Source organism: Bacillus rossius, chromosome 2 (genome assembly GCF_032445375.1).
Source record: "Bacillus rossius redtenbacheri isolate Brsri chromosome 2, Brsri_v3, whole genome shotgun sequence".
In the NCBI taxonomy this organism is placed as follows: Eukaryota; Metazoa; Arthropoda; class Insecta; order Phasmatodea; family Bacillidae; genus Bacillus; species Bacillus rossius.
Window position 1 is genome coordinate 25175795 of NC_086331.1, and position 27431 is coordinate 25203225.

The 27431-nt window shown below is 40.0% G+C and overlaps 1 protein-coding gene across 1 annotated transcript in view; it reads right to left on the reverse strand.

The window, feature by feature from the left end:
* The window catches only part of LOC134529183 (small G protein signaling modulator 2-like), a 312573-nt gene that overhangs the window by 67042 nt on the left and 218100 nt on the right, over positions 1-27431 (reverse strand). Inside the window, exon 19 of the mRNA XM_063363019.1 lies at positions 23827-23931. Within this exon, the coding sequence (XP_063219089.1) occupies positions 23827-23931 (105 nt within the window). The remainder of the gene's footprint in view (positions 1-23826; positions 23932-27431) is intronic.

Consider the following 27431-nt stretch of genomic DNA (forward strand, 5'->3'; position numbering starts at 1 on the left):
AGAAAAATGGCAATGGGCAACAACAGCCTAAGCATTCAGCGGAAGGCCCGATGGATGTTGTCAAATCCTCCCCCCCCCCTTCCCGAGGCCATTTTTCCCATTGACGTCTCTCATTAGACTTACTGGAGAAGGACGTACTGTGACCCTATCGGGTCTTTGGACTCGAGTGCTGCTTTCCCGTGGTCACTACCCGGGTGTTCTAGGGGTCGGGCAAAGTGTGGTAAAGTTGGTTATAATACAATCTGGCCTGCTCGGCAGGTTGCCTGACTACCCGGAACTATCCGAGTGGGAGCTTAACCCGTCCACTAATAATCCCTCAAATGATCTGGGATTCTCAGAGGCGCGAGGTTCGGCGGAGTTCCCTTTGGTGTCTAGGTTGGTTGATTGCCGTCTCATCGATGCCCATGCCGATGATTATGGGTTGTGCTTTATTGTCATTCCCCTACTCACAGAGGAGCACTATCGTGACTCCACCCGATTCGTCCTGGCAGCACCAGCGTGGGGGTGTGCATGATGCCCAACAGGGTCTTATGCTACTGTTGTAGTTAGCTTTACCTATTCCAGACTCGATGTTGCGGCATTCCATTCACTGGATGAGCGTCACAGAAGGTTACCAGGGGCTCAGTGACAAAGGTTTGGAGGTTTGGTTGTCCGGGTCATCTAGCTCCATGACATCGGTGATGACTGGCCTTTCGACCGGGATTGCGGTGCTTGATTTGTCTGCGTAATCTAGCTGGGTTTCTTGAGGTCCAGGGGAAATGTCTCTGGGGTTCAGCAGGTTTATGAGCTACTCAAGCTCTTCCAGGCTTGCCCCTCACAATCTGTCAGCGGGTAGCTTGTAGACCGTTGTCCTGATTCTGTTTCTAGCGGGAGCCCTGAATGCAGCATTCGAATGTGTGATTGGGGAGCTGCCTTCGTGGGAGCGTTCTTCCACCTCTGCCTGCCTTTGATTGGTGGGCTCAGGGGTTGGTTGGTCATCTGCAGTGTCTGCAAGCTGCGGGTCTGCCGATCCTGTCTTCGGCGAGGCGCTGGGTGGGTCGGCCAGTCGTATGTCGTCGCAGTGGACTTCTGCCTTTCGCCCATTAGTTAACTGGACTAAGTACGTGGGGGTTTGAGCTGGGCCACCAGGTTCTGCGGAATGGACCATTTTGGCACCAGGCCCTCGCAAAATGTGCGTGCACCTGCCGACAAGTAGTGGTACTTAACATAAACAATCTGTCCCAGAATCAGTTGAGCTGTGGGCTAAGTTGATTTGGGGGGTGGGGGGTGGGGGTGTTATTGAGTATGAAATGCACTTGGCGCTGTCACGCCTCCTCCTGTAGCTCCTCTATTGGGGCCTGATCTATGGTCCTCCCCGTCTGAACTTCCCCAGGCAGGGCGAGGTTAAGACCCTGTAATAGTTCTGCCGGGGTGTGTCTGGTGACCATATTGGTCTGGCGCCGGAGACAATGGAGAAGAGTGGGAAGATGAATGTCCCACTTTGTGTGATCTACATCCAATTGGAGGCGTAACTGAATATTAATATCCTGGTATGGCACTCAGTGGGGTTGGCGCGGGCATGGTAGGTCAGAGTGGTGTGATGTTCCACCCCCCCCTTCTACCCAATTGGCAAGAGGTTTCCAGTGACATCGCATTAACTGCACCCCATTATCGGAGAGCAACACCCAGGGATACCCATAGCATTGGAAAACCTCACGCTCCAGGAGGGCTACCACTGTGCCGGTTTATACTTTGGCCACTGCAAACACCTCCACCCACCGGGTGAAGACATCCATGACCACCACAATAAAGCGCCTTCCGAGAAATCTGCATGGATAGGGCCCCATAATATCTGTAGCAACCAAGAGAAAAGGGATGTCAGGTTGTCGTGGAATCTGCTGCTCCACCCCATCTGGGCAGCACACCTTGCGCTGTTGGCAATGTTGGCAGGCTCAGACATACTGCTGAACATCTGAAGTCATGCCTGACCAATGAAAAGTTAGTCAAACCTCCCTCAGCATTTGTTCCACACTTGGATGACCAGCCAGTGCATGGTTGTGGAGATACTGGAAAATGGCTATCTTTGCTGCCTGGAGTGCATACGCCTGCCACCTGCAATTTTCGCTGGGGCCCTTGGTTTGGAGTAGCCCCTACCAACTACACTGGTTTGGGACCATTCTTATGCCACAGTCGTCTAGGTGGGCTCACATACTGGGATTGCGGTGCTGCGTGATCAGATCGGCCAGGGTGTCATGCCCGGCCGTGGGTTCGGATGTGTGATGACTGTGCAATGCATACAAAGTGACTGGCTGTGTCTCTGAATCATGGCCGAAGTACTTGGACGTAGGGGAAAGTTGATCCTCCCAGTACTGGTTGTCGTGTAAAAAATTGACTGGAACCGGGTTTCGGGACAACTCGTCAGCCAGCTGATTTTCCATTCCCGGAATGTGTTCAACGTTGAAGGAATTGTTCTGGGCCATCAGGGCCCAACGGGAGAGTTCCAATTTTCGCCTCTGTGCGGAGTCCAGCCAGTACAAGCATTGGCTGTCTGTATACAACGTGTTTGGCCAGTACTCGAGGTAATGCCAGTATAATTTGAGTGCCTACACCACCGCGAGGTACTCCTGCTCGTTCACATGGCAATGCCTCTCAGCCGGGCCGAACTTTGCGCTGGCGTATTCCACCAGCTTCAGCCCCTCATCGCCCACCTGATACAGCACAACACCCATGCTGTCTTGACTTGTGTGTCTGGACGAAGTGTGGCTAGTCGGGCTTCAGGCGGGACAAGATGTGGCATGCGTGGAAGCAACACATGACCAGGCTGAGGGCCTCATCCACAGCAGCTGTCCATTTGAACTTTGTTTTTGGTGACAGGAGATCAGTCATTGGCGTGGTGATGGTCGCGAACTAAGGAATGAAAGATCTTAGCCAGTTAAGCAGCCCCATGTGCTTTTTGGAGCTGCTTCCACGTGCACATTGCCTGCTTGTGCTCGATGAACTCTAGCTGGACGGGCAGTGCATGGCAACCCTCACATGGCATTTCTGTGGTGCGCAGGTGAGGCCGTGTCTGGTGAGTCGCTCATGGACCAGGACCAGGTGATGGAGGTCCTCCCACGTCCAGGTAGGCTGTGGCAAACTTCCTAATGTAGCTGTCCAGGATGCGGACCATCATGGCCTGGAAGGTCATGGGGGTATCCATCAGCCCGAACATCATTGTGTTGAATTGAAACCGCTGACCGTCTGGCACAGTGAAGGCTGTCTTGGGGCGTTCGGTGGGGCCTACTGGCACCTGCCAGCAGCTGGACTTGAGGTCAAGAGTGGTGAAAATAGTGGTGTCCCCCAGGCTGGTCAGGGCATCAGTGATATTAATGAGAGGAGGTGGGGCTGCTATGTTCAGTAAATTGATGGGAGTGAAGTCTACGCAAAAGCGGAGAATACCATCCTTCTCGTCTGCCATTACAATCCTGCTGTTGTATGAATAATATGGGAACTTCATCCCGGTGGACCAACGGACCACCTAGGTCTGCGCCGCATGTCTGGTGCCTTGTTTCTAACCGAAAGTCCGAAACTAGAAAAAAACTAAGGTAACTTTTTGAGGCATGGTCCTGGCACCCAGAAGTGAAATTATGAGCCTTTATTATAGCATTAAAATATTTCTTGAGCCGCAAAATTGCGTGACCAACCGGCACAGCACTCTAGCAATGATGCACTGATGAGGCTACACACAACTGCATCTACCACACAAGGAAGAAGCAGGTTCCTGACCTTACCGACCAGTCACAAGACAACTCTGCACAAGGACACAACAGTATACAAACTTCCTTGCCCTTGCATCGAGGCTTTTCTGCAGAAAAAAAAAATCACACAGTTTTTTCTGATTAGCTGGCATAAAAATGAGATAACTTTACTGTCTCCCGTGGAAGCCAAAATCTGCCGATTTTCCAATCATAATAAATACATACAGAATCCACCAGAATATCTCGGCAGCTGTAAAACTGTTTAAAAACTTGTTGCCACTGAGTCGTGCAACTATATCTTGCCCTTTCTTATCCAAAAACAATACACAATGTTCCGGAAACATACTTATTGCTTCCAAATAATAAGTAAATAAATATTGAAAAATGCTCAAAACAAATACTAACCTAGCCAACAATGTGATAAACAATAAAAATATAGCTGAATGGCTTTTCTGAATTACCAAAATTAAATAGTATAATTACTTAGAAAAATATTCCTGTCAATAAAATGCCACTAGAAAACTAGGTCACCATTAACTTGAACCATATAATCAGCTTATATACTGCATTACCAAGAAACATCAAATCACAAAACTACTCTGCAAAGCTGTGAAGGGCAGGGGGGGTGCAATACCACAACTGAGTCAGTTCGCCAGTGGTTCTAAGCCTACAATGATGTTGGTGGTGGAGCAAGGTTTCCCATTTGTATGACACACATTCTGAACCCAGATCCAGTTCCTACCACATTGATACAATTTTTCCATTGTTTGTATAAGGGAATGGTTCCCTCCTATAGGCAGTTGACAAATGCTTCCCCAATTTTCCCAGTTTGAAGTTTTTGTGTTTTTTGTCTGTAACAACTTTGCTGTCAACAAGATGTAAAGCTCAATACAAGATGTAATCAACGAGGTCCCATCACCTTTAGCTACTGTCGCCTTGGCAGTGCATTCCAGCTAAACTGGACCCACTTTTGGATTCCTGCAGTGTTTAACTTAATTCAATATAGCATGAAAATATGAAAATACTTAACCTGTCATCTTCACAGTTGAAAGAGGTGTGCGACAGGGTACGTACTTTTATTTGTGCAGTTTTTGGCTTAAAGAAATGACTCAGAAGTCAATGGCAGAAAATTTTCAGATAAGCTGAAATGCCCTATAGTTAAGAATGTAGGTGTAAGTGGACGACATGTTTTCATCTATGTTTGTCACAGACACTCCAGCCAGCAGCATGACACTAAAAGCAACTATTTATTGTACTTACCAATCTATGGAATGGAATTATGTTTTAAGTTACAAGTTAATTATACAGAGTCAGTGTCTCTATGATAAGAGTGGGTTGCAAACCACTTTTGATGTTGTCTCAGTGTTCATAAGTTGAGTTCTACCAGGAGGTTGTTTATAACCCACAACCCTCTGCAACAAGCATGATCCCTCAGCGATCACGGCCCAAAGGACCCATTCCGTACTCACCTCTTTCAGTTCCATGTACCCTAAGTACTAAAATCAAATGCTGACTTTCAACAAAGGTGTTGTGTTCCAGATTGTTTAAAATAATCATAAGCACTGTGGTTTTTATCTTTTAAAAATGGTTATCTTCATTTCAAGTAAAATTTCAAAAAGGCCTTCATGAATAAATCATGAATAAATATTGAAATTTTGGCCCATTTAATTAATTTTTTTTTCTTTTATGGGTTTTTGCATAAGGAAGAACATTTATTCTTTTATTATACTTTAATTTTTCTGAACATATATAATCAAATATGTGCAAAAATGTTTGCTTGTTGTGGCATAAATAAAAAAAGTGCCACTAGCTTTAGGTAGCGGCTAGAGCAAAGTTGTTAATAGGTTATATTAAAACTCGGCATCTTTCTTAATATTGTGTAATTTCCTCTTTCTATTACACACATTTCTCACACACTAGCCATATATATTTTCTTACTTACTCTATTACAGTCGTACCAACATAACTTATTCAAACCAACACCAAAGTTACCTAATGATTTTATTGTTTCCAACAGCCCCCCTCAATAAACGTTATTAGGTAGACTTTGCGAAACAACTAAGTAAACAATACAAGTGAACAGCTAAAAAAAAAACTTAACCAATAATTTGCATTATTCTAGCCCTATACTTCTTATACATTTCAAGAGTGTGATCTTATTCACTGCTTTAGTGAACATGTCAGCTATTTGATCCTGAGTACAAACATATTTTACACTGATAAGACCCTCACTGATTTTTTCTCGGACAAAATGATGGCGAATGTCAATGTGTTTCAACCGTTTGTGATTCTCTGGGTTTTTTGACACTCTTATTGCACCTTGATTGTCTTCGTATAGGATCACAGGTTCATTTTTTAACACTCCCAGATCCTGCAGTACCCCTCTGATCCAACACGCTTCAGCCGCTGCACCACTCAGAGCCATGTATTCCGCCTCGGTAGATGACAGGGCAACAGTTGACTGTTTCTTGGAGGTCCAGGTGATGGTATTACCTTGGAGTTGGAATACAAAACCTGATGTAGATTTTCTTTCTTCCACATCTCCTCCCCAGTCTGCATCAGCGTATCCACTCAGCTGAGCTGCGGGTTCTTGTCGTCGGTAGACGAGTGTCAAGTCCAAGGTCCCTTTTATATATCTCAAAACGCGTTTTAGGGCAACCCATAGTGCTTCACTAGCCCGGTTTTGATATCTACTCAGAATGCCAAGAGTAGCACTAAGATCTGGTCTTGTGCCTAGGGCGACATACAACAGGCTTCCAATAATCTGTCGACATTTTGTTTCCAGCTCTTTGTCTTCTTCAGTGTCCTGGAAGTTTATTTTACACAGTGTGTCCATTGGTGTGGACACGGGTCTACAGTCCGCCATTCCATATTTCACTAATAATGATTTCAAAAAATGAGTTTGATTCAATTTTAGAGTTCCAGACTTTAAATCTTGAGAGATACAAATTCCTAAGTAGTTTGACACCGGTCCTAGGTCTTTCATCTTGAAATTGTTCTTCAGACTTTCTTTCAATGCCTGAATTTGGTTCTCATCATTGCCTACTATTAGCAGGTCATCCACATACAGCAGGACATATAGCTTCGTTTTTTCTGTGTTCTTGACATACAAGCAGTAATCATGTTTTGATCTTTTCAATCCTTCCCTTTCTATAGCTTCATTGAACTTTTCGTTCCAGCATTTTGGTGATTTTTTAAGTCCATAGAGATATTTTTTTAATTTGTAAACTGTCTTTTCATCCCCCTCCATTCCATCTGGTTTTGCTATGAAAACTTCGTCATCTATATCACCATAAAGAAAAGCACTTTGAACATCCATTTGATGTACTGGCATGCCCAGGTCATTTGCAGTCGCCAACAGAATTCTAAGCGTCGCCATCTTAGCCACTGGGGCATACACTTCACTTGCATCAAAAACGCTGAGCTGCTCAAAACCTCTTGCAACTAGTCTCGCTTTGTACTGCACTGGTTCTCCTTTTTTATTTCGTTTAATCTTAAATACCCATTTGCTGCCTATGACGCAGGCATCTTTTGGAGGTATAACTTCTGACCAGGTGTCATTTTCCTTTATAGAGTTCAATTCAATATTGATAGCTTCTTTCCACTTTTGCCTTTCATTGCTCATCATTGCTTCTCCGTATGTTTGTGGCTCATCTGCACAAAGAAAACTTGTCTCATATTGGCTCAGATACCTTGGTTCCTTTAGTTTTGTTCTATCCCTCAAATTACATGTTCCCACCTTTTCACATATCTTTCCACAGTTATCTGTTTCAAAGCCTCTGAATTCCTCTTCATCTGCAGATTCATTATTTAAGGAACTATGTTCAATCGTACTGCTTCCCTCTACATTTTCCAGTTGTATGCCTTCCGCTTCATCCCTGTAGTGCTCTTCAGTTTGGATAGGTTTGGTAACTTCGATTCCCATTGTTGTTGTTACACCATCTGGCTTGAACACTACATTTCTTGATATTTCAATTTTTCCTCGGTTCGGTACATACACCCTGTAGGCCTTAGCATTTTCCTGATACCCTACAAATAGTCCTTTTGTGCTCTTAGGGTCCCATTTCTTTCTTTTCTCTTTAGGCACCTGCATGTAAGTCTCTGTTCCAAAGACTTCAAAATGTTTGATTTCAGGAACTGACTTGAACCATAGTTCATATGGGCTTTTTCCTTTAACAGAACTCGTGCCTGTCCGGTTGATGGTGTATACTGCAGTATTAACTGCTTCCGCCCATAAGGTTTTGTTCAGGTTTTTGGCTGCCAGCATAGTCCTGGCTGTCTCCACAACTGTTCTTAGTTCTCTTTCAACTTTCCCATTTTGCTCTGGGCAGTAAGGTGCAGACTTCTGGTGCCGTATTCCCATTTCATCAGTGATATTCCGCATTTCTTGACTGCACAGTTCAGTGTCGTTTCCCGTTCTCAGAATTTTTACTGGATTTCCGGTGTCGTTCCTAGCTATACTTAGAAAGTTCTTAATCTTTTCTTTAGCTTCAGATTTGAACTTCAAGAAGTAAACAAATTTATACCTTGAAAAATCATCTTTTATCAATAGGAAATATCTTGAACCTCCAATTGATGCTGTTTCCATCGGGCCACAAATGTCTGCATGAACGATCTCACAAGTGTCCGTCGTTTTGTGTTCACTTGATGAAAAAGGCAGTCTCTGTTGTTTCCCCTTCATGCAAGCTTTACAAAAGAAGTCCTCAGTACCTTGCACTTCTATGTTGTGGCTCGTCAGAATATTTTTGACCTGCTCTGTATTTTGGTGCACCAACTTTTCATGCCATATTTTAATAGAAGGCTTCTTCACAACACTCACCACAGCTGGGATTGGTTCACACCTAAACATCATCTTGTACAGCTTCCCCTCCAGAGTTCCAACAGCATACACTTTTCCAGATTTACTAAGTTGACATTTAGACTCTCTCCATTCAATTTGATAACCTCTTCTCAACACTGCACCAACAGAGAATAAATTGAATTTGATATCAGGAACATATAACACATCTTTTATCTCCGATATTTGCCAAGAATTACCATCATACACCTCTACTCTCACAGTCCCTACCTCGTTTGCTACAAGTGTTGACCCATCACCAATTACAATATGTTTTTCACTATCCAGCTTGCACATGTCATAAAAAAAATGTCTTTGAGCACACATGTGTTCAGATGCTCCACTGTTCACATACCAGCTTTTGTCATCCAGGCTTTCACTTACCATTGCAGCACTGATAAAAGCATTCAGATTGCCCCCCTTTAGTGTACGATGAGCAGGTTCAGAGCTATTTTCAGCTTTTAACCTCCATCTACAATCTTTACTGATATGTCCCATCTTTTCGCAGTAATAGCACATACGTCTCCCACCTGGATTATTAGTTTTCGATTTATTAGAATAGCAGTTTTTCTGAATGTGTCCTGCCTTCCCACACTTAAAACACTTTAATGGATTCGGCCTACCTTGATTTTTAGACAACAGGGCGTTATCCTGACTGCCCTTTCCAGAGATACGCTCCTCTTCAATCAACAGACGTGCACTTAACTCTGACAGTTTTTGGTCCTTTGTTGACACAGACTCCCAAGCCGACACAAAGTGTTTATATTCTTCCGGTAGTGATACTAAAATCTTCGTCATTAGCATTTGATCGGACAGCTTCTCCCCATGCTGCTTCAGCCGGACCACCAACTCTTGCAGTTTTGACAGGAAAGCCGCGACTCCTTCCCCTTCGTATTTTAAAGAAAAGAACTTGTGCTGAAGTTGATGCAAGCTTACTTCCGACTGCTGTTCGAAAATTGATAACAATTTATTCCACATCTCTTGTGCTGACTCGCAAGCCAAAATGTGCATCATTGGTCCTTCTTCTAATCTTTTGACAATTATTTCTTGAGCTTTGCTGTCTCGTGTCACCCATTCCTTTAATTTCTTCTTTTCCGTCTCGGTTTGTGAATCGTCATCCACCACAGTAGGTTTAAACTCCTCTCCAGACACCACACTATATAAACCTTTTGATTTTAACACGACCGTAATTTGAAATTTCCAAACACTCCAGTTTGATCCATTTGCCAATCTAATGTAGTTGTAGTTGGATTCCATAATGGATGCCCGCACTGCGTATTTTCTTCTTCTTTTCTCAACACATCACTATCGCAATAAAACTGTGATACTTATTCAATAACACCAGTGTACTTTCATACGGCCTGGGCCCATAACCTGTTAATAGGTTATATTAAAACTCGGCATCTTTCTTAATATTGTGTAATTTCCTCTTTCTATTACACACATTTCTCACACACTAGCCATATATATTTTCTTACTTACTCTATTACAGTCGTACCAACATAACTTATTCAAAAAAACACCAAAGTTACCTAATGATTGTATTGTTTCCAACAAAAGTTGATTTCAACGACTATTTGATGGGCTTGTTGCCAAAAAATTAAGACGTTTTAATTAAAAATATAAAATAATTTCTCTATTCACATATTTTCTGAACAAGCATTCACTACATATGGTTATTTTTTTAAACCATAGAATTATGCATAATTTTTTATTAAAATTTGTGTGCGAAGACATTAATTTTCAGAGTCTCCTTTTGAGAATGTTAAAATTATCCTCTCAATAAAATGTAAATTTATTTCAGAAGATGTCTCAGGAATAATATCATACATAAAAAAGTAAAATATTACCATTCTGGATAAGCATCACACACTGTCAAATCTGAAAAAAATGTGTGAAATTTTTGTGTAGGTATTTATAGAAAATTTATTATATTTGTCGAAAAGTCTTTTAAAAATATATTTTATTTCTATGGATAAACAGTGTACATTTCCTAGCTAAGAATTTTTTGTAATCATTAATATAAACTGAAATCGTTCAGTGGTACGTCCCTAAGAGGTCTCTTTCCTTTCCGCCACACCCGTCTGTAGCAAGTGCTATGAGTGACCGGGCCAGCTTTATGGCCAGATGAGTCGGCCACCACCCAGGGACCTGTGACTAGCACATCCTCACACTTGCCCTTCACATTTTTATTTTCCTTGTTTGGTAGTTTTCTGTGAAAAATATCTACATTAATGGGAAAAAGGGAGTAATCAATTATTGTTATTAGTATGCAATTAAAAGTGCTGGTCAATACCTTTTGATTTCAATTAAGTATTCATGATTAATTACTATAAAAACTTTCAGAAATTTTGCTGTCCCATGTAATGATGCAATTTCATCAGAATTTGATTACCAGCATTTCTAGTCAAGTCATGTGGTTGTTCGCTCACCCGGTACTAGAAGGTCATGTTGCGCAACAGTTCACAAATATAATAAATATTGTGGTTGAAAAGTAAATTTCACGGCTGTGGTCCAAGAGACACCGATCTGTTAACCTTTTTTAGATCTTTTTAAGCAGACCATTGACCAAAGTCGTCAGTGGGAACCCAACAGGATGCAAAATTGAACTTTGTTAGTTTTCTGATCACAGAAGTATTTCGGTTTGACTGTGCATCGTGAGCAACTGCCGGATGTTAATTCGTGCATCATAAACGTTACTACATTGCTACTGTTTTTCGGTTCCCTGGAAGGTAAAATTGATATTCAAAACAGTGATGTTCAATGTTTTTGTGAAATATCTGGATCAGTATCTTGGGCAAAAGATGGCTGTCAATATGTTCTGCGAATTTTCGGCTATAAAATATAAAAACAGGTAAAACCAATTAATGTTTTTGAGAGACTCACACACTTAATTAAACTTGAACAGTATTTCTGACACCCAGCAAAAATGATTTAACGTGTTTACATGCACGTAATAGGCGAACCACTGAGTTAGCCAAAGGTTGAACTATTACAACCACAAGTTGGACTATGCCATTTCTAAACGCACTCCTCGGCACGTTAATAATTTTGAACCACCAATACTTAATTTAATAATATTGTAATGTTTTTTAATAATTTAAATAAACGGTTTGATTTTTGTTAGCATAGTTATGTTTTACTCTAGTTTTGTTAGCGTAGTTATGTTTGACTCTAGTAGAGTATGCAGCATGGTTACAATATAATTTAACGATCACCGGCATGGGTGCGAAGACACTGATCAGTTGCCACATTAAGAGTCAGTAACACTACCCAGGTAAACTCCGAAGCGTGGCTGTATGGCTGGCTGGGTGGCGGACTGGAATGTGACAGGGAGGTAGGGGGTGGTGGGGACCTAGTTTGCAGACTTGCTTCTTCTGTTTCTTTATCTCCACTTCTTCCTTGACCAGCCATCCTCAAACCGGTTGTCTGCCCCTACAAACTTGAGTGGCCATTATGAATGACAGTTGTCGTCCTGCCGGGTGCTCGGGGCAGGGGCTGGACACAGCGTGAGACATTGATGAAGGGATTTATATACCGAGAGAGATGTCGCAACGGTAACACATTTGACTCACATTTAGGGAGACTCGGGTTCGATTCTCAGTCTAGCCATCCTGCTTTAGGTTTTCCATGGTTTCCATAAATTACTCTAGACAAATGTTGGGTTGATTCCTTAGCACAAGCCGTGGCCGATTATTTCTCCAAACCCTGTTCTTGTTTAGAGTTGTGCGTAACCATCTATAATCACCTCACCGTCAACGAGACGACGTAAAGCCTACTCATAAAAATTGCTCTTATTTTATGATTTGCTAAACATTAAATCTAAACTAACAGAACTTAAAATTTTCATAAATTGCTAGTCCTTTTTTTATTTTATGATGGAATGTTATGCTTATTTATTTAAAAATTCCATAATATGTGACTCTAAAAATTAGTGATGTACACAATTTTTTTTTCTATAAGCAATGCTACTTTCTTATGATATTGATTTTATTTTTATTAATTTTCATTGTAGCTTACATGGCGCTATGTTAATCAGCGTTCTTTGAGTTTAGTGTGGTATGTGTTGTTATTAATAAACGTCTGAATAACTTCGTCGTTGAGGTATGTGTTTTTCAATAATAAAGCAGTGTGTACAAAAGAAAACCTTGATAGATTGTAAGACTATATTGGTTTTTAGAGTAGCAATGCTTTATTATAGTTAGTGGTCTTTGAGATTTTGAAAACCAGCTTTTAACCCAGTTCATGCCATGAGCTTATGCACCTTATCTAACCTAAAGGATCTCTGGGAGAATTCTAGAAACTTCTAGCCCTCATTAGCTTACTTTAAAACATTTGTTAAATTTTATTTATTTACAGCTTTACGCCAATAAACTTTACTTCATTGACTGCCTTTTTTTACGTTCACCTTCGTCATTTAATTGTATCATTAATTATTTTATAAAGAATTATTTGGATAAAGAGTACGGACTAAGAATACCATATTAAAAAAAGAGGGTAGGAATTGGCTATCTAAGTAGCCTATACATAAAAACATGTTAACACATTCGCAAAATTTTTATTTTCTGTATTGATATAAAGTACTTTAAATAATGTAATAACCACTTTAAATTAATTTAGCCTAACAATAAAAAAACAAATCAGCATATCCATTTTCATATAAATTACCAAAAAATCTGCCAAACATTACATAGGTACCCTATTTTGACAGTGTGATGTTTTTATGTTTATGGGTTGGTACGGAGGAGGAAGTGTTGTTTGTCGGAACAGGGTCGGATATGGAGAGTGTTTTGTTTTGTGGTTGTATTGCCGTTTTTGTTCATTGTTCAAGGATGTAGAGAGTTGTGTTATGGAGAAATGGAGATAAAAATGTGCTGATTACGGATTCAACGTCATTATCATTACAAACATAAAAGTGGCGACGAGGATGGGATATTAGTTAAAGGAAAAGTGTTTACAGTGGTTAGAGTGTCATGGCGTTAGGCAAGATTTCTGAATTGAAAATTAGTGAGCCAGACACGTGGCCACATTACAAAACACGATTTTCATTTTTCGTCGAAGCTAACAAAATCAAGGAAGAAAAACAACTACGAGCTACGTTTTTAACACTCATTGGAGAACCGGCTCTTGCGCTACTTGCATCTATTGTTACGCCAAGGGAATTGATCGACTGTAGTTACGATGAACTGCTTACTGCATTGGACGGGCATTTTGACCCAAAGAAGAATGAAATTGCCGCATGTTTTGTGTTCGCAAATAGAAAACAACATCATACAGAGTCCATATCAGATTTCGTGGCGGAGTTAAAAAGGTTGTCCAGGGGGTGTAATTTCCAAGATTTACAAAAACAGCTTTTGATAAGGGTAGTTTGTGGAGTGAAATATGAGAAACTTCAGCATCTGTTGTTATCGGAGACGGATTTAACGTTTGATAAGGCTGTAAAACAGGCATTATCTTTTGAGGCGGCTAACAAAAACATTGAGACAATTCTAGCTGCAGATAGCGAGGTAAAACAAGTTATAGGTACTAAGAAAACGGTAGGGGCAGTGCAAGAGTGCCAGTATGTGGTTGTAAAGAAGGAGGATAAATTGAACAGTAGAAGTGAAGTGGTGGTGACATGTTTCCGATGTGGTGCCCCGGGTCACAAGGCACCGGTGTGCCGCCATAAGTCTACAATTTGCTCGCACTGTCAGAAAGTAGGTCATTTAAAGCGAGTATGTAGAAGTAATTCGGGAAATAAGGTAAGCCAAGTAGATGTTTGCAGCATGGGTAGTAAGTCAACTGAAACTAGAGAACTGTGTAAGGAAGAGGATCACTATGCAGGGCTGTATAATGTAAAGTCATGTGAACATGCCATCAAACCTTACAAGGTTAACTTAGAAATAAATGGACGCAGTCATGAATTTGAAGTTGATTCAGGAGCCGCTTTAACTATTATAAATCGCAATGTGTTTGAAAAAATTTGGCCTGAGGTAAGGGACCGACCTGAACTAGTACCTAGTGACTTAACGCTAGCAGTGTGGGGTGGAAAAAAGTGCCTGTTTTTGGCAAGATATCTGTGCCAATTAAATTTAAGGAGAAGGTTTTTGTAAAGGAGTTGATAGTGGCAGATTCTGCAGGAAGAAGTTTGTTGGGTAGGAACTGGTTCGGAGATCTAGGAATATCTTTGCAAGGAATACATGTTATGGATGTAGATGACTCGATTATTCAATCATATAAACCCTTGTTTAATGAAGATGGGTTAAAACCCCTGAAGGTACCACCAGTGCATATAGTATTAAAGGAGGATGCAGAACCAATGTTCCAGAAAGCTAGATCTGTGGTTATACCATTACGTAACAAAGTAAATGAGACCTTGGAGAATTTGGTAAAGGAGGGGGTTTTGGAGCCTACAAATTTTTCAAATTGGGCAACGCCGGTTGTGCCGGTATTAAAAAAAGACGGTACTATTAGAATATGTGCAGATTACAGCAACACAGTAAATAGGTGTGTTAAGCCAAATGCATACCCGTTGCCCATAGTAAAGGAGCTGCTGGTAAATCTTTCGGGTGGACAAGTTTTCTCTCACCTGGATGTAAAGCAAGCATATTTCCAATTACCAATAGATGATACCTCATCAGAAATATTAACCCTTAGCACATCACGCGGGTTGATGAAAGTAAAACGACTGCCTCAAGGTTTTTCTGCGGCCCCAGGAATATTTCAGAATTTTTTGGAACAGCTGCTGGCGGGCATTTCAGGAGTTGCAATATTTTTGGATGATATTGTTATTTCAGGGGCATCCAAGAAGGAACATGATAATGAACTGCATGAAGTATTTTGTAAAATGTCAAAAGTAGGAATGAGTTTAAATAAGGACAAATGCAAGATTTCGGTACCCGAAGTAAAGTTTGTAGGTTTCACAGTGAATAAGTATGGCATTCAGCCAGATTCTGAGAAGGTACGTGCCATCCACGAAGCACCGGTCCCCAGGGACAAGACTGAATTGAGAGCATTCTTAGGACTTTTAAACTTTTATGAGTCTTTTCTGCAGGGAAAGGCTCATATTGCTGAACCTTTACACCAATTGCTAAATAAAGATGTAACATGGAAGTTTGGAAAATTAGAACAGGAAGCTTTTGTTGCATGTAAACAGTTACTACAGTCTAACGCAGTGTTGGCACATTATAGTGAAGACAAACCTTTAATCTTGATGTGTGATGCCAGTCCGTATGGATTGGGTGCAATTCTGGCAGTAACAGAGCGGGATGGCCGTGAACGACCAATTGCTTTTGCATCAAGGACTCTGTCACCAGCTGAACGAAACTATGGCCACTTTGACAAGGAAGCGTTAGCTATGGTTTATGGAGTCCAAAAATTCCAAAACTTTTTACTTGGACGAGAGTTTACAATATACTCTGACCATAAGCCATTGTTAGGGGTGTTCGACCAAACCAAACCAATGCCAGGAATTGTATCACCTCGCATGTTGCGGTGGAGATTGTTTCTGTCAGCATACACCTTCGTTCTGAAGTACAGACCAGGGCCACAGCTAGGAAATGCAGATGCCCTTAGTAGACTACCTTTGCCAGATACTGTGACAGATCCGCCAAACCCTGCAGATATTTTTTTTGGAAGGTGAAGATGCAATGTATGAAGCTGCAGACATTGCAAAGGCAACGGTCCAGGATGTTCAGTTGAGGAAAGTTAAGGCTTGGATTGAAAATGGGAAGATTGATTTCGGCGATTGTACTGCCAACTCACAGCTGGAAAAATTCAAGTCTCGGTTTAATGAATATTCATTGTCAAGAGGTTGCATTTTATGGTCAAACCGGGTGGTCATCCCGGAGGTGTTAAGAAGGCCAATTCTTCATGAACTACATCTGCATCACACCAGGAGTGGTGGCAATGAAGGAACTGGCGAGGTGTTATTTTTGGTGGCCAGGATTGGATTCTGACATTGAGATTTTGGTGGGTGCCTGCGTTTTGTGTCAGCAGTCGCGACATAGTAGACCATGTGCAAGAAACTCGTTCTGGTCAAGGCCAGCAGGTCGGTGGCAACGTTTACACATTGATTATTTGGGACCTTTTCAAGGGCAGAACTATTTGATAGTGGTGGATGCGTTTTCAAAATGGTTGGAGATTATTCCCACCCGGTCCACGAATTCTGCAGTTGTTATTCGAGTTTTGAGAAACCTGTTTGCTACCCATGGATTACCTGAGAGTGTTGTGTCAGACAACGGCACAAATTTTACATCACAAGAGTTTCAACAATTTCTGCAGAGAAATGGTATTGAGCATGTCCTAACACCACCATATCACCCATCCAGCAATGGGATGGCAGAACGAAACGTTCAAACGGCTAAAGATGCGTTACGGCGGATGGAAGGGCGAAACATTGATGTAGAATTGCCCAGGTATTTGTTAATGCGTAGGAACACTCCAAATCAAGCCTCTGGGAAATCACCAGCAGAATTGATGTTCAACAGAAGATTGAGGACAGTTTTTGATAACATGCACCCAGGTCGACAAGTTTGCAAGCAAATTCCAGTGGAGAAGTTTCGAGTGTTCCAGCCTGCTGAGTGGGTGTGGGAAAGAAAACATACCAGTAATGTGTGGAAATCTGCAGTGATTTTAAACCAAGAGGGGAAAATGTGCTATAAAATTAGGTTAGAAAATGGTAGTGTTTCAATGCGCCATGTGGACCAGCTACGGGGAAGGTACCAGGGGCAGAAGAAAGACCTACCAAGGGAAGAAGATAAAGAACTAGTGACGATGCCATGCGTAACGGATGCTGGGGGAAACAGAGGGGCAGAAAATTGCAAATTAATTCTCAGTGGAAGGAAGAGTATCCAAACGAATGCAGAAGACGATGAAGAAGAGCCATTCCGAGGTTTCCCTAGTACAGATGAGGATAATGCAATTGCTGCTCTGCCTAACCCTGAGCAGGGAAATGAAGGTAGCCCTATTACTGCTTTGCCTAACCCCGAACAGTTTACAGACAACAGCTTCCCAGTCCACCGGCCAGAAAGAGAGTTTTCCAAGACTTCAGTCCTGCTGCGTTCACAGCGTTCTATAATAAAGGAAAACAGTAAATATAAGGACTTTGTGTGATCTATGACTTTAGTAAAGGTGCTGTCATTTGTACTATGTATAAGGAGGTTGTTTTTAGATTGGTGGGGAGGACTGTGATGTTTTTATGTTTATGGGTTGGTACGGAGGAGGAAGTGTTGTTTGTCGGAACAGGGTCGGATATGGAGAGTGTTTTGTTTTGTGGTTGTATTGCCGGTTTTGTTCATTGTTCAAGGATGTAAAGAGTTGTGTTATGGAGAAATGGAGATAAAAATGTGCTGATTACGGATTCAACGTCATTATCATTACAAACATAAAAGACAGTAAACAAATCTTGAAGTCATAATATAGTTAATTCATAGATCAAATATTTAAACTGTACACAGTAAAACAAAGACATATCATGGTTAGAATAACCACATCTTGTAGTAAAGTTGGCAAATTCGTAAATCCTTTGTAATAGTTAGATACTAGGAGTAAGAAATGTGTATGGCACAACCAAAATAAACGGGAAAAATTCTTATAAATGTAGGAGTCATAAAAAGCAATGTCACAAACAAACCACAAATAAAATATGTCCAATACGAGTACTGTTAGTTTTCAGCATAATGAACGTTCTCGTAGACGAAAATAGCAAATTTTCTGTTTTTCTGTTATATAAAACAGGTAATTTTGAGTACCATAACCACATCTATACTTTTTCCATTAGAAGCCGACATTATCCCTGATGAACATAGGTTAATTTTTACCGCGTTATTTATTAACCACATTATTTAAGCAACATATTTTAATTTTTCTATCCCTGATGAACATAGGCTACTTTTTACCACGTTATTTATTAACCACATTATTTATGCAACATATTTTAATTTTTCTCTCTTTATAATTCAGTAACTAGCAACTGTCCATCATCATCGTGTCTCTCTTGACGCTCGCGTTCCCACCACCGCCTGCCTCTGCTCCTGCGCCCCGCCCACACCCCGCTCGGGTAGCTAGGCGTCACTGCGGTGCGGGAGGGGAGTCAATGTCACAAAATGAAGTGCCGCGCGGTCGGCTCCCTACGCAACGGTTGTGTGCGATTTCGTGTATTTTTCCTTGAAAATATTTTGAATTTTTTATGATTTTTCAATTACCACTTCATATACAGGCTAATTTCTGTTCAACACTTTGTCTGTTTTTGTTGTATAAGTGCGCACGCATGACACAATTTATTTAAATATAAAAGATAGACAGAGATAGAGTGATATATATATATATATGTATATAGTTAGATAGAGAGATACAGAGATAAGTTCAGATAGAGCGAGCTATAGAGAATGAAATGGGTTAGATAAAGAGATATATAGATGTATAGAGCTATATAGAGATTTATATATATATAAGAGATAGAGATAGTGTGAGGTATATATGTATATATGTAGATATAAAGAGATAAATAGCGACAGAGAGATACATAGATATATAAAGATGTAGATAGAGATAAATATATGTTTAGAGAGATGGATAGATGATTTGAATATGTGTAATTACTTCAAACATATTACGAAAAAAAACTGATTGAGGCATTGCAATGCATGCCGAGCATTAGCTAGATAATGGAATCTTTTCAATATTAGTAATCTCTTATTTTTCAGCTTTTTTCTATAGTGCTTTATAGAGTCTAGATTACATACAGATTATATACAGGTAAATAAGTATACACTGGCAGAACGTCTGTCGAGATCTGAAAGTGATATAAATTATGTTGCACACTTGACATTCAAATTAAGAAGACAATTACTAACTACATCTGATTTCGAAAAATGTCCCCTTCACTCGTGTTCAGCCCGGGCAACGCCGGGTACTGCAGCTAGTAATTAATATCTTATTAGGCAAATAAATTGGTCGCTTTGCTTCCAGCACTTGGCAAAAGTTTAAATTAAAAGTATTAAACTATGACAATTTTACAAGCATATAACACACAATGAGAAAAGAAATGCTATTCTACATCAGTTAACCGCAACAATACTACAACTACGAATAATAATTATTTATTCCTAGTGCATATTAACAATAACTGACATAAAAAAAACTGAAATGCGTTTGTGTGGCTATACACACAAGTGGTTGTTCATATAATGCATTAAAAAGATATGCAGAATACAGTAGTGTTTGATGAGCACATTTTATTTATTATTATTTTTAATAAAAGTAAGCTAATTTCATATTTAAAATACAATGAAACAAAATCACGTGGCTTCTACAAAGACATTTGATTTTCATTATTTTTTTCTTGCAGTTTTGGCCAAACAATTTCTCTGTGCTTCCTCGATACTCTTGGGATTCCTAATTCGCATTGAGCGTGGAAAGCGGGGATCAACAATCTCGGGGAGAAGGCATTCCATGTAAAATGTACAAAGTATTTCTTTCATTTCGTTCTCCCAGAAATTGTTATCACGTTCTACGGGAATGGTTTGCAACCCGAGAGGAGTCCAAATGGAAAAAATGCAATAATATTTTTTTGTGATCTGAAGTTGTCTTTGAACTTGATAGTAATAGTTATGTTATTGGTTCATACTGTAATTTCCTTCCAAAAATTTCACAGCTTTAAATTTTCCCGCCATTATGGCATCGGTAGGGTGCGCAGACATTATACTATACGGACACTTCACTTCTACTATTCCTGAACTGTTGTCCAGTAATCCGTCGGGTGTGGCTCCTAGGAACGGAATATCAGCATGTACAAAAAGTCCACTCTGACTTATTTTCAGCCCGGTTTCATTTTCTACCTCCCTGAGTGCACGTTCTTCGTTAACTTTCCCATGCTGTATAGGAGGTGTATTGGGCGAATAGCCATACATTTGTTTCACTAGACGCTCACAACTTGTGTGACAACTTGTATATACTACAGTCTCCAACTGCAATTACTTTAGCATAAATGCATCCGTACATGTCCATACTAGAACGGAACCCCTCGGCGATAATTGCTGCCTCCATACTACTAGAGCTCTGGTCAGAATTCCAGTTTTTGAAACAGGTATGTTCCTTTGGTGTTTCACTGCGCACCTCTGCACGGTGACAGAATGAGCAATAATTATTTTTGACACCTATAAATATTACTTTTTTTGGTGTAAAACCCCACGAAAGCTGCCTGAAAAATCAAACGAAGAAAAATAGTTAGGTTTATTTTTAGCAGAATGCCCTGTACTTAATAATAATTAGGATTTATGAAACATAATGTTATCTCGAATGGTAATCAAAGTATCTTCAAAAATGAAACCATAAGTATACTTGTAGACTGTTAAGTACATAAGAAAATCATAAAACGCATGATATAACTCTTATGTGAATATTTATAGATATATGTGAAAGAATTGCCGGAAACTTTAATACGAATATATTTTTAAAATAAAAATTATCAAATGCATAAGAATTCTGAAACAAAACATATCATTTGCATATTATATTTCATTGATACGAGACCATAAACATTTTAACATGTAGTCTGAGGCAAGAGCATATGAGTGCTGAGCATTGAGTTGGTAACTGTAGTGCTCAATTAAATATTTTATTAGAGCAACAATGTATGTATTCGATTCATCATATACAAACGGATATTTAGTACGCTTAATGAAACCTTTCTCTCAGTGTGCATTTCACACCGGTATCCAATTACTTACATTATGTTTTTATTAGATGTAAAGTTTCAGCAATGAACTTTGCAGAAAAATATGTCTACAGTTGGTACCACAACAACCATACTACATATAGTTTTATCATAACTTTAATACATAGGTTCAATAAGAACTTCATAGTTTTGTCATAATACTCTAGAGTGAAGATGTTTGGGTATGTTTTGATATCTAAGGCTTGAAAACCCATATAGGTGAAATGAGGTGTTAATAAAGCAGCTCCAAAATGAAGGGGGAAAAATGTATGCGAAAATCTCCCAGAAAACACGCCAATCAGCGGCATCGTTTGAAATACACTGAAGTCGAGACTAAAATACTGAAATGAGAATGTAAAGACGTAATTTGATATATCTTACCATTCCTGAAAGAGAGTTGTAGTTAGCGCGATATGAACGTTTGGGCCAACTACCGTCAACAACCACCGTCAACAGTGCAATTCCATTTTCATCAACATGTCCTCTTTTGATGGCTTCTTGTATTTCTAGCTTGGCAGCTTCTGCCATCTCGTGATGCGCAGTCTTTTCCCAACCATAGTACTAATAGTCATTTAAGAGGAAAATATTGCAAATGAAATTGGAATTAGTTTTTATCTTTTATTATTTTTATTATTAGAAAAAGTGGTATATTTCTCTGCTAATTATTATTTGTTAATGATTTTATAAATAATTCAGAATACTTAGTCATTTAAAAAAAAGTACCAATAGTCATTTAAGAGGAAAATATTGCAAATGAAATTGGAATTAGTTTATTATTATTTTTTATTATTTTTTATTATGAAGCGCACAGATACTGTATTATAAAAAGTGGTACATTTCTCCGATAATTATTATTTGTTAATGATCTAATAATTCTCATCTCCCCAAATTCACCCCTTTCCCAAATTTGCTTTTTAACTCCGCCTAGTAATTAGAATTTACAAAATCTTTCGCATCATGGAGTCAAGTGGTCAGCACGCTGATCTGAAACTAAAGGGGTGATACTTTTTATTACAAGTGGTATTCCTGCGTACTATGATGAAAGTATCTTTACGCTAGTTCGACACCTTGAAAACTTGTAAGTGTACCAAGACACTGGCACATCTAACACCAATGATTCCGCCCTTTACTGCTACCTTTCAATATTCAAAGCTGCTACCTGGAAAGACCTCTAGCCTTCCTCCGCTGCAAAGCTGACAGCTATTATTGTCCTGTCTCTGTGCCCTCTTCCTCTTTATACCGCCCCCAACCACCCTGTCTGACCAACGCTCAGGAATGCGGACGGAGAGTAGCCCACGAACATCAGCATGACACTAGTGGTGGTGTTGAACTTTACTCCTTCCATCATTACGACTTAACAAAAAAAAATTAAGAGTTCCCGTTACGTAATTCATTATTTAAAATTCACTGACTTTGCTCTTTGTTTGGCAAAATTTATCTACCAGTTGCAGAAGTGCAAAATTATTGTACTCAAAATTGTCAATTTAAGGGAACTTTATTAATTTTTTTAAAGCACAATTTAAAAAAATATATATATTTTTTTCAAAATGGAAGCGTTTATTGGGTTTTGCATGCACACACACAAAAAATTATACAATTTCAGGTAGCTTCGTTTTCCTGTTATTATGGAAGTTACATCACCTCTCGCATAACTTCTTCTCCAGGGGTATTACTGACTCTTAAGCTATTTCTATCCAGTTTGATTCTCACAACCCATGAGACACCCGAGGACTTCATTGTTTAGCACCACTGATCCGTAAATCAGTATATATAATTTTTATCATCTAAAACCTTTTCCTATTATCCTCAGTGCCCGTCTTGGGCAGCAGGTTGTTTAAATAATTAATTCTTTCTTAATTGCGGAACATTGGAACCAACGTGTCTATTTCTGCTCGGCCACAAGGTTGACAGATCATCCAGTATACCAATTCATTCTGTAGGGTGTTTTATCCATATTATAAATATTCTTTGCTGCAATGGCATATGATGACAGCATGGAGTTAAACGTTTTATAAAATAAACTAGTATTTGTTTCCAACCATGTGGCAGACTTTGGGGTATCAGGCGTGTGGGATGCCTTAAAAGCCCACTGGGTAGGTCAGCAGGTACGCGTGTCCAGGCGGGAAGAACGGACTCAGTCTGTGTCGATTAAGGAGTGTCTCTTACTAAGTGGAATTTTTGTAATCTCGTTCCCCCACGATCCAAGTCACGACTGAGGTCACCAGGGTCCGTATGCCCACTTCCCTGTCGCGGTGCCCATTGGAAATGCCTGTGCGAGTTAAGGACATCCTGAGCACATGTCCTGACCACAACAAAATTATGTTACTTTAAATGCTACTTTAGTTTCTTTAGGCACTAACTAAATTTGTCTCTTTCTTCACAGTAAATTAATGTAGGCCCTTTGCTTTGAGATACAGGACAAAATGTTTGAACACTTAATTGTTTTATCTGAATGTTTTGAAAAGTAATTTTCATACACATGCCGTAATTTGATGGAGAAAAAAAAAGGTAATCTCTTACAAAAAATAAAATGTAAAGAGAGAAATCAGCTCAAAAACATATTTCAACATAATTACCTGTGTCATCGCTGTATGGGTCAGACTGATGGCCGCTGTCCACAGAAGGGTTGGTTCTTACAATCACAGTTGATGTGCAGCTGACCTGCTTGCTTTCTGCTGATACTAAAAAAAAAAAAAAAATTGGAATTGTATAGCATTAGGTAGAAGCAAACAATTTTTTTCTCCAGCATTTTTTAACAAATGCATGATGTAAATTAAATATGTAATTTATTTCAACACAAACATAAAACTTTTTCAGCAATTTTTCAAAAGTAGCACAGAACTTGCTTCAGAATTAAGTTTTGGTTTAAACTTTGTGTTACAACTGCTTGGTATCTGTTTCTAAACGTGACAGTAATATTGTACTTGAGACCTAACTGGCCTATTATATAAATTCCTATATAAACCATAGCAAAATTACACAGCCAGACAAGAAAAAAAAGTTTTTTTGGTGCCTAGGATTTTGGAACTGATTTTAGCTATATTTGTGGCACTGAATATAAATATGAAATTAGTTTTTTTTTGATCAGCTCTAATTTTTTAGATAAGCGAAAGAAAAAAAAAAAGTAAAACCGCCTGCTTGACTCAAGTCTCTTCATCACAGGGATACCCCAGGCTGGGAATCCCCACTTCACCGCTGGGATACCCCAGGCTGGGAATCCCCACTTCACCGCTGGGATACCCCAGGCTAGGAATCCCCACTTCACCGCTGGGATACCTCAGGATGGGAATCCCCACTTCACCGCTGGGATACCTCAGGATGGGAATCCCCACTTCACCGCTGGGATACCCCAGGCTGGGAATCCCCACTTCACCGCTGGGATACCCCAGGCTGGGAATCCCCACTTCACCGCTGGGATACCCCAGGCTGGGAATCCCCACTTCACTGCTGGGATACCCCAGGCTGGGAATCCCCACTTCACCGCTGGGATACCCCAGGCTGGGAATCCCCACTTCACCGCTGGGATACCCCAGGCTGGGAATCCCCACTTCACCGCTGGGATACCCCAGGCTGGGAATCCCCACTTCACCGCTGGGATACCCCAGGCTGGGAATCCCCACTTCACCGCTGGGATACCCCAGGCTGGGAATCCCCACTTCACCGCTGGGATACCTCAGGATGGGAATTCCATCCTTCATTTCAATGCTTCAATTAATTTGAGGTCAGTTTGTGAGTTTTATCCATGCAGGATGGATCGAAGTTGATAAAAAATGAGTTCCAGAAGAAGAAGTTGTGTAAATTATCCTGATGTGTTTTGCTACATATGCGGAGAATACATATTAAAAGATAACAGAAAGACTGTTAGTGACCTTGTAAAGAGAGCTATCACGGATACTTAAGTGTTATTACTTTTTTACCATATAAGAGAAAAGAGCCTGCTACTATTCTTCTCTCAAGAAGAAAATCTTGTATTTTGTCATGATATTAGAGGACTCCTGGAAAAACTTGAGTTATGATGCTTCCTGAATATTTTCCAAATGACTGGCACCTATTTATTGATAGCTTAAAGCGAAGCTTGAAATGTGTTCTTCTACACAATGGGAACAAATATGGTTCAATACCAATTGCTCACTCAATGACAATGAAAGAAACACATAGCACCATAGCTTTGGTCTTGGAGAAGATAAGGTATCGTGAACATCAATGGATGATTTGTGTGGACTTAAAAATGGTAAACTTTCTCCTAGAACAGCAAAGGTACTGACACGGGGGGGGGGGGGGGGGGGTCGATCGGTCGGCTTTACGGTAGATTTTTAGTGGGCGCCACCACGTGGTACGGCACGTGGACCCGGTGAGACTCCTAACTCAGGGCGTGACGTCGCCCATGTGAGACGTGATATCCCCCCTTGAAAACATCTAGCACTAATTCCTGCCTCCTCTCAGCGTCGGGCACGCTTTTCCCTACGAAGTGGGCTCTCAGATGTCCCACACGCCGTCACTCTCCACGTGGTCACACAGATAGAAAATAAAAGAATAATACGTGAAATTCACACACCTGATTTATTCCGCTAATTCCGCTCACACACGTACACGGTTGAAACTATACAAAACGCCCGCGGCACGAATCCGTTTATAGGTGATGAGCCACCACGTGGTCATATATATTGAATTACGTAGTACGAATAAAAAGACCGAGACTGGCCATAAATTAATTAATAAAGCAGTCCCCCGACCGAGAGCTGCTCCGAGGACTAAAAGAAAGCGATTGAGATGAGATTAAAGTAAACAGAATTACTTGGCAGAGAATACAAGCGGTGAGGTCCCCGGAGTTCTGATGCGTCTGCTCTCGGTCGTTGATGGCGGAAGACTGGGCTGAGATCATGGCTCGCTCGACTAACATGGCGTCCTCCCGCCGAAACAATTGCCGTTAAAAGATATTAGCGAATTCGTGCCATGGGAAACTAAATTAACATGACAAGAATGCATTGAAAATTATGTAACAATTTTTGAATGAAAAGAAAAGATTGTATCAATTATAATTATTAAGATTTGAATTTAATTATTGTCTGGCTTCGGGTTTCCTCGGGAATGTCCGGAAACGCTATGATATTTTAATACATTAGTTAAAAAATAAAAGTACATAAAACCCTCCCGGCCGATCTGCCGTCACATTGCACTTAGGGAATATAAAAACAAACAACACAATTATATATACTTATGTTTTTAGGGGTGCGGCGCACTGGCTCAACAGCGCCCTCTTGACGGGCGAACACACACGCACACGTACGCACGGGTAGGCGGGAGGTTTGAATGGAGGTTGGATGGTGTTTGGGCGGTGGCATATCGGACTTAAAAGGGGCCGCAGGCCCGGACGATATCAGTACTGTTCCAAGATATATTCAAGAAGTCCATGAAAAAGAAGCTTCCGAAATGTTGAGTGACTCGTTGGTTTGCATCGATGACTTGGTACAATCTTTGTATATACAATAATATTAGTATATACTAATAATATTTGTATAATATAATGATATTGGTGTAATTTAATAATAAGAATTTCATATTTAATATTTTGATTTGATTCATAGATTTAACCTAAAATAACATAAAACGTACTTTTTACTAAAACGTTATATCTTAGAAATTTGACCTCCTAGGCAATAACTTATGCCATATTTGAATTCAGGGAATTAAATTCATATGAAATCAGCTCCCAATACCCCGGCACCAAAACTATTGTTGGCCTGTGTTATCATTAAGTTCCAGAAAATTAATTCATATATGCCAAAATTTAGTAAGTTGAAAACCTGATTCTTAAAACTGATGAAACATACATATTTATTGCATGCATTTTATGTTATTTTGACGATTCTTTCATAGTAATGAACAAATGGTTACCTAATTATAATTTTGGTTTTAAAAGTTTTTTTTTGTTCATACAAATTCTTTCTCCAAATAATATGTGCACATTAAAAGTTTAATTAATTTACTAGGAAAAACAAATAAATCTATTTTCTTTTGAATTAGGATTCCTAGAGTAAAGGTCTTTAAAAGCCTAGTTTTAAAAATTTGAACAATATTTTACAGTACTGAGAAAAGATCAAGCCTTTTTTTTAAATTTATACTTTGTAACAGTTTTTACCAGTGAACAAGTATACTTATTATTTCCATTTTAATAAAAGTA